The 8,919-nt window shown below is 40.5% G+C and overlaps 1 protein-coding gene across 1 annotated transcript; it reads left to right on the plus strand.

Annotated features, from left to right (window-relative positions):
- The first annotated feature begins 400 nt into the window (after nt 1-400).
- On the plus strand, nt 401-1,834 carry LOC122650570. Its single transcript, XM_043843972.1, has 3 exons — nt 401-517; nt 813-1,406; nt 1,520-1,834. Exons 1-3 carry the CDS (start codon nt 401-403, stop codon nt 1,832-1,834), a joined length of 1,026 nt encoding a protein of 341 aa, XP_043699907.1.
- Nucleotides 1,835-8,919: the final 7,085 nt, after the last annotated feature.

The raw sequence follows: 8,919 nt of genomic DNA on the forward strand, positions 1-8,919 counted from the left end.
TAGTCCTAGCACCATAAGACCTAAAAAGTCTACTGTTAGGAGAGGTGGTACCACTACCATGGGTAATAATATTGTGAGGTTTAATAGTAAGAGTATTGGCACAGTTGGTGCAAATACTGAGACTCCTTCTACTATCAGATCATCAAGTAGAAGCCTTGCTAAACTTAGTGATACTGTTGCTGGTTTTGAGCATGTTCATACTGCTAGCAAGTGTGCTGGAGGTGTTGGTGTGATAAAGGTATCAAGTCAGAGTACAACCAATATAGGGGATACTAATGCTAAAGGGGGTGGACATGTTGCTTCAAGTAGCCAGACTGCTATTAGACAGGAGAGTAGTGCTTAAGGGGGTGGAGAAGATGATTCAGGTACAAAGGATGCTACTGATGATGAGGGCTTTGAAATGTCTGATCCAAATGATGAAGAATGGAAAGAGGGTTCTGAGGATGAAGTTGAAACATCTATAGATAGTAGTGATGGTGAGAGTGATGGAGATTCTGAACATAGTAAATCAGAGGAGGTAGAGAGTAAGGATGAGTAGTCTGATTACCAGTCAGATGAAGAGGAGGGATTAAAGGGGGTAAATGAGGAGGGTGAAAGAATCAGCCTGCAAGTTGGACAAATTTTTCCTGATGTTTATGCATTCATGGCTGCTCTTGCTGATTATTCTATTCAAGAGGGATTTGAATTTCTGAGATAAAAAAATGAAAAGTTAAGGGTTACTGTAATTTGTAAAGGTGATGGGTGCATGTGGAGATGCCATGGTTCACCTATTGATGAGGTGGACACTTATATGATTAAAACATATATCTCAGAGCACACTTGTGTCAGAATTAGCACAAATAATAATGCAATTTGTCCCCAAAAAACTTGAGGACAAATTGAGGAGTGACCCAGACATGAAAAAAGAGACAATGAAGCAGTTGTTGAAAGACAAATGGCAACTTGAGCCTCACAAAATGCAATATTATAGGGCTCGGGTTCGTGCAAGGGAGTGGAATGAAGGATCACATGCAGAGTCATATGCACTTTTGCCAAAGTATGGGAATAAGTTATTAGAAAAAAATGCAGGGAGCAATTATGTGATAGAATCTAAACCAAGAACAGTGCTATTGAAAGAAGTTAGAGTATTCAGGCACCTGTTTATCTATTTTGAAGCATGCAAGAAGGGATTCTTGAATGGGTGTAGGCCATTTATAGGCCTAGATGGCTGCCACCTTAAAGGACCATATGGTGGTGTGTTATTGGCAGCAATTTCAATTGATGGGAATAATGGATTATTCCCTGTTGCTTTTGGTGTTGTTGAATCCGAATGCAAGGATAGCTGGATCTTCTTCTTACAACACTTGCATGATTCAATTTTTACAGAAATGGTGTTGCCTATCACATTCATGACTGACAAACCAAAGGTATGATGAGTAAGGTTTGCTCTTTTTTTAGATCAATTTTGGAAACTGGTTTGTTTATGACTTGTACTATACATCACCTAAATTTTGATCAATTGCATTTTCTTATTTTATAGGGACTCTCCCAAGCAATAGCACAGATATTTCTATATGCCAACCACAGGCATTGTGCCAGACATCTGTACAACAACTTTAAAGTGAAATATCATGGTGCACTTTTAAAGAGCCATTTCTGGGCTGCTATCAGAGCCTACAATCCCATTCAGTTCCAGAGATCAATGAATGCCATGAAGTCTCTCAATAAGGAAGCCCATGACTGGTTGATGAAAAATCCAGTATCAGTATGGTCTAGACATGCATTTGACCATGGGATTAAGAGTGACCATGTCACTAATAATATGATAGAGTCTTTCAACCAGTGGACAGGATAGTCAAGAAGCAAACCAATCCTTACATTGATTGATGAGATAAGGTTGAGATTGATGGGTAGGTTACAAAAGAGATATGAAATGGGTGTCTCATTTGTGGGTAAAATGACACCACAAATGAAGAAGAGGTTGGACATAGTACAAAGTGAGTCCAGATTTTGTACAGTTTATCCTGCATCCACAAATCAATTTGAGGTACAAGATGGGAGGTACAAGTTTGTAGTTAATGTGGAGAATAGTTATTGTGATTGTGGAGTCTGGGGTGCTACAGGACTGCCTTGCAAACATGGCGCAACATCAATTATTTATAAGAGATAAAAGATAGAAGATTATTGTGATTCATAATTTACAGTACAAACATATCTACAAGCACATCATACCATGATACACCCATTACCAGATGTAAGCCTCTTATTGGATGATGATGATGGCAGTCTTGTCTTGCAGCCTCCGCCATTGAGGAGGTTAACTGGTAGACCACTTAAGAGTAGAAGCAAGGAACCTGGTGAACAATCCTCTCAAGATATTAGGAAGTCGAATAAAAGTATCAGATGTGATTACTGTAAGGAAATATGGCACAATAGGAGGGGTTGTCAAAGAGCTCCAGTAGCTAAGAAGGGTTCTTCTTCTAGGAAGAGATCAAGGTCCAAGGTATATCCTTTAAACATACTCTAACAGGTTATGTTTCTTTTATGTAATATAATAGGGGCTGTCAAAGAGCTCCAGTAGTTATTATGATTTTGTTGTTGAAACTGATTGAGAATGGACTTTTACAGGGAAAGCAGAAGAATAATAAACATGGTGAAACCAGTTCATCTTGAAGGGTAACAAGGTCAATGGCATCTTCTACAACCTCAGTTGTCACTGCGCAAGAGCATAGATTAGCAAAAATAGCTGCCAAGTTAGCGAAGAAGAAGGCAAGGAGGGCTGAGAAAGCTGACCATGGTCCTCACGAACCTGGACCCTTCTGACTTCCTTATGCTGTGGTGGTGATGGTGTAGCTGCTGCTGCTGTTGTAGTGGTGATGGTGATGCTGTTGTGGTGGTCATGATGTTGCTGCTGTTGCTGTTAGGGTGATGCTGATGTGCTGCTGTTAGGATGATGGTGACGTGTTGCTGCTGCTTTTGCTGTCTTTAGTGGTGATGGTGTTGCTGCTGCTACTGTTGCTATTATGATGGTGATAGTGTTGTTGCTATTATGATGGTGGTGGTGCTATTGTTGTTGTGGTGGTGATGGTCCTGGTGCTGCTGCCAGCCCACCTTGTTGGCTTGTGTTTTTTCTTTGTCATTGAGTTAATTTGGTCAAACAATTGAGCTTCTATGGTTGTTTATGGAACAGTATAGATGATGTGTGCAACATAATTTGATGTTTTCTTTATGTGTTTGAGAAGTAATGGAACAATATGGAGTTTATGTGTGCAAAACAATGTTTTTCATGTTTTGTTTATGTGTATGACAAGTGATCGAACAGTAGGGAGTTGATGGTGTGTAGTACATGTTATTTGAGAAGTTATTCTTATCAGCTTGACTACCTTGCCTAGTGTTGCTTGAATCATTAATTAATTCATTCTTCATTGATTATGAAGGATGCGTTGGGAGCCTTATCTTTAAAATGAATTAAGATCATAGGTCTCCATTATCCAATAGAATTTCACAGGTCTCCATTATCCAATACCCTGCTGATTTCTTATTATTAAGCCATTGATTAATGTCATTGGATCTCACCATTCATGCATAAGTCTTTAACCACAAGCAAGCAACCATTGCATTAAGAAATTAAGGGTTCTTACATCCTTTAAACCACAACAAAGATAACAAAGCTGACAATGAACAAAAGTTTGATCAAGGTTCCCATCTTCCCTATTTCAAATTTTTACAATAATGACCACGACCATAACAAGAAACATAACAACAAACAAAACTATCATGATCTTCCCAAAAATCTGCAGTGCTTCATTAAACATCTCCAGCTTCTTCACTCTGCTCTTTAGGCTTTTGAAATCTTCTAGACTAACTTCTCCCACATTTCTTGGTGCATTCCTGGTAACACCATTTTCCTCTCATGCATCCATAGTCAAACCATATTCCCCTGGTGAATCCACGGGCATACACCATGAAAAAAATCCACATATGTCATCTAGACATACATAGTAAAGCTTGTTTGGGTTTTGAGCTGACTTAGAGATCTTCACTGCAGCCCTTATTTTACATTTGCATTTGATGTTTATATATTTCTCTTGCCTACACCTGCTATTATTCACACTGGAGCTTGACATCTTACCTGCATAAATCATGCAACTTAAATGATGTACTAGTTCAACAACACAATGTTGCAATTTGAAAGAAATTTTACAAAAAATAAAATTGGGAAAAAAAACCCTAGTTTTATAACTAATAAGAAAAATGCAAACATGATTTGTGAAATCAAACTTCACAAAATGGAATGGAGCGTGCTGGAATGCAAGGGACTACATGTATTAGTAAAATAGAATGTTCAAGCTTGAAGTTGGGGTGATTCTTAGCTATATGGGTTGAAGTTCAGACGGAATGAATAGTAGCAGGGTAGTAGAAGGGAGTGAAGCAGCAATGTAGGTGAAGTTGGAGTCACCGGAGGTTAAGAACAAGGTCGCCGGAGTGATTACCTGTCGATCGGTGATGGAATGAGATAGATTTCACTGGTCGGAGATGAACTTCCAGTCGCCGCTCTTCTTCTTCAACCCCTATTGTCTCTCCTTTGCTCGTTTCAGATGGTGTGGATAATGAGAATATGAAGTGTAATGGTGCTATATAAGTAAGGGTAATTTGGTCAGTGAATGTTTAATTTTAACGCTGTTAACGGAATGGGGCTAAGTGTAGCCCATTTTGAAAAGCAGGGGAGGTCTGAGTAGTTGTCAGAAGGGCAGGGGTGGTTCACTAAATTGTCAGAAAGGTCAGGGGAGGTCTAAGTAATTTTCTCAATATTAACACGTGCAGGAGTTCTATGTCACTCCTAACTTCGTCAGCTAAGGATAGATAAATAACTCGATCCTCCGGTCCACTATCGGCTGCAAGTCCTAAGAAGAAAACCAATCGGTTCTCAGCACGGGGCCATATCTCTTGTATTCTGATAAGTCTTCTCCTCAGTTGCCTAATATATCGCATGTTGCTGGGGTCTCCAGGCTTGAATAATGTAGCAAGGTCCTACCATGAAGAGGTTCTAGGTATCAAGTCACTATAGATACTTAATTAAATGAATTAACTACATGCCTATAGGAATTTAAGTAGTCATGAGCAGGAGAAAATAAATGGGTTGGCTCGAGGCATCGTAGCATCTAGGGGGTTCAACTTGACTGGACAACCTATCGGATCTTGTTCTTGGTTGACCTAGGTTGTGGATAGGGTGAGATCTACGCTCCCTAAAATCTCATAAATGCATATTACAACATACCTAAATACCTATGTTCAGTTTGCATAACATCACTCCACCTTGGTTCATACACACATGGCATTAGACACATAATATTAAATATTTAAGTATACCCTACTAATTTATAGGTATAGACATAATTATTCATCATCATTCATCTTAAACAAAGAAGGAAGTTTCTTAAATTCTCTATGCTTCTTATTTCACCATGTTAGCCCGCAAGCATTGCCTTATCTAGTCATAGATGTATTTTTTTTTATTAAATTTAATTTAAAATTTATTATTATTATTTTATTATTTTCTTTATATCCACACATTTGTAAAATTTATATTTTTGTGTTTACTATGCCATTTCTAGGCCAAACTCACAAGTTCACAAGTCTATATGCAAAACAGCAAAAATTCCATTCTCTGCGCGATGTCTCTGGGCATTAGATGCATCGCCCAGGGAATCGGGGCCTAGTTATAACAGTCCAAGAGCGACCCAAATCATTTCATTTGTTCTCTAGAGCTCCCCAAACACCTAGGGCAGAGCTCCAAGGCATAGTGTGACTATTTCCACACCATATCCACCCATTTCCACGGGTCCTCAGCGATCTTGGGTGAGATTCTTCAACTTTTTTTCTTGTTTTAGGTCATTTTCCCATGTCTTTCTTGTCTTAGTTAGGGTTTTACTAATTTTTCTCTTGCCCTAACTAATTCTATCCTCTCCTTTTTTCAGCCCTATGTCTATTAGTCATAGAACGACAAGGAAATCCGTAGCACACAAGAGGCTACAGTCCGAGAGCGAGTATTCCTCATCTTCCTTTGTGCCACACACCTCATCGAGAGAGGATTCTTCATCAGAGGAGCCAGATTTTGATCGATTCCTATTCTCTAGGTATGAGCATTCTCGAGATTGGGACAAATTTAGGTCCCTTAAGATTTTGAATGGGAGGATGGTACAGGTGGACGACTGTCACCAGTACAACTTATATACTAGGTTCAATATCGTAGGTTGGGCTTCTATGTTATCACCCACCGAGCCATGTTACCCTAACTTGGTTCATTATTTTTACTGTAACCTAGTGTCATCTGGGGCACAGGAGTTTGGGTTGGAGAGCAGGGTTAAGGGGGTGGATATTAGACTTACCACTGCCACCTTAGCAGGGATCCTTGGGCTGCCTAAGACAGGCGAGAGGTGCTACTATAAGCCCAGGATAGACATTTCGGACATGTTTTCCTTGGAGACCAGGAGGAGGGTCTTTAAGGCATTGATCGGTTTAAAGGGGACTCCTAAATCTGAGGCTGCCTATAAGCCCAGTGCCCGGGTTATTAGTAGATGCATTTTGTATAACATTTACCCGAAGGGTGGGAACCGAGGCAGTGTTTCTATGTTAAGGGCCTACATCACTTATTGCCTATTGGGAGCGGGCAAGGGGGGTCCAATTATAAACCTCCCATATTTACTACTTCAGGCCATATTGTATCGCACCCAAAACCCTTCTGATGGGAACCTTCCACATGGGAAATTCCTAACTTTGGTGTTTAGACACTTTGATGTTCCCTTGGGCGACGAGTATATGGAGAGGGATAGGTCTAGACCCATCAACAAGACCTTGATCCTGAAGATGAAGGTACCAGGGGAGCCAGGAAGTGATCCAGAAGAGGGTGATAAGATGGAGCAGGGCCAGGAGCAAGGAGAGGAGGGCGACTTTGAGGGGGTCGGAGCACATTTTACTGATTTGCCCCTATTTGGGGCGATTGGAGCCACCAGTTCACAGGTGCCAGAGTCTTTTGAGTGGTTTCAGGCGATGTCACAATTTCAGGGCCTTAGCACCTAGCTCACTGAGATGTCTACGAGGATGGATCGGGGCTTCTCATCCCTTGAGAGTAGAGTGGGGTCTGTAGAGCGACGCCTGGACTTTTGGGACACATTCTATAGCGTTGATTCACGCCAGTCTCAGCCTTCACCGGGTGACTTACCTCCGATAGAGTAGCATCCTAGCCAGCATCCACACATTTAGTTTGACCTGTCATGATGTAGTTGTGACTTTTTATCTTTCTTTTTCTTATCATGATTTATGTAGTTTTTTTTTTTTGTCAGTGATGTATGTATTTTTTTTTTGTCAGCTTATGTAAATTTGAAAGTAGTACTTTCAGCCAAACTCCTTGTAGTAATGTAATTATGAAGTTTGCTTTTTAATTACATCTACCTCCCCTGTAGCATTTACTTTATGACATATTTTATTATTGGTAGCTTATTATTCCTATTCTGCAACCTATGAATGTAGAAAGAGCCTCACGCTTTGATACCAAGCTCTGTCACACCCCAAACCACCCCTGGGAGGATTAGGTAAGTGACCTGAATTGCATAACGGCAATCTGCCAAATCCCACGGATCTAGAAGCAGTTAATACATTCACGGACACACACATCCATAACATTACCATAAGTAAGATCAGAGTGCTACAGATAATCTACAATTATAAAGGAAAAGAGAAAGCGTAGCGATACGAAAAATGATTGTGATATATATACATAAGTAAAGTTGTTCCATTTCCCCCATACAACCCACAAACTGAACAGTAAGATCTGATATATACATAAGCGAAATTAAAAGTAAATATATACAGGGCGAGATAACTCAACCCCAAAAAGAAAAAGAAGAAACTAAAATAGGAAACAAGAACGGGGATAAACCCCTGACAACTCAAAAAGGAGTCCCCAAGATAAAAAAGCATCAAGAGCACCCTTCATGGGTCTTCATCAATAACTACTGAGAACGCTCGCATCATCGGCACGACCTCCATTGGGGTCCATACCAATATCATCATAACCACAAGGGCTCTCCTCCTCGTAATGAGCCTCCATGCCACAGTGGCATCCACCTGTAAAATCATCTAATAGAAAACATATATAATAGAGTGTGAGCCCCACTAAGCCTGTGAGTAAAACATATCATCATGCATGCATATGCAACCACAATCCACATGATCCTACATGATATGCAAGTCTAAATTATTTATTAGCCACCTATTAATACAGCTAAGGCAGGTTAGTGCTACTACAATCCCCAATACATGTATCCCTGGTGCGGGCTTGGTTACCCCTTCCCGCAATACACCCATTGAGTTATCGGAGAGGACTAGTCAGCTCCAGCGCACTAATCCATGGTCAGCCCGACCAACCCTCTGTGATTAACCTGTGAGCTAATCGATTCAATATCAAATTCACCATTTTGGTGCTTCCTGGCATGTAGCACGAGGATAAACTTTGTTTGGCTTATAGCCATAAATCACCTATCGATGCTTCCCAAGCATGTAGCTCGAGGCTTCCCGGCTTTATAGCTCGAGGCATCCCAGCATATTGCCGAGGCTTCCCGACGTAAACGCCCAAGGTTTTACTGTAGTCCTCACAGGCATCCAACACCTTAACCCCTGTTGGCAAAGGTGCGTAGCATGGGTGATGAATCTCTAGCCCCATGTCTATATGGCATCATATGAGTTAGGCGGTGTCAACTGTATCCCATACTACGGGCTACCATAGGCCTCATTTCCAAGCTGACTATGACATCTAGTCTATCAATCACAATCATCATGATATATTCAAACAGAGTTGATCAACAGTCACACGATGTGTAATAATTATGAAACTGTAATTGATCAAGTAACACAACATTATAATTAAAGAATTAATTGCCG

Source organism: Telopea speciosissima, chromosome 2 (genome assembly GCF_018873765.1).
Source record: "Telopea speciosissima isolate NSW1024214 ecotype Mountain lineage chromosome 2, Tspe_v1, whole genome shotgun sequence".
Taxonomy (NCBI): domain Eukaryota; kingdom Viridiplantae; phylum Streptophyta; class Magnoliopsida; order Proteales; family Proteaceae; genus Telopea; species Telopea speciosissima.

What these genes read in the sequence shown, in the direction of transcription:
- LOC122650570 (XM_043843972.1), top strand. Translation starts at nt 401, where the DNA reads ATGTCTGATCCAAATGATGAAGAATGGAAAGAGGGTTCTGAGGATGAA. An exon ending in AACATAGTAAATCAGAGGAG is followed by an intron (nt 518 to 812) that starts GTAGAGAGTAAG and finishes CATATATCTCAG; the next exon opens with AGCACACTTGTGTCAGAATT. An exon ending in TCATGACTGACAAACCAAAG is followed by an intron (nt 1,407 to 1,519) that starts GTATGATGAGTA and finishes CTTATTTTATAG; the next exon opens with GGACTCTCCCAAGCAATAGC.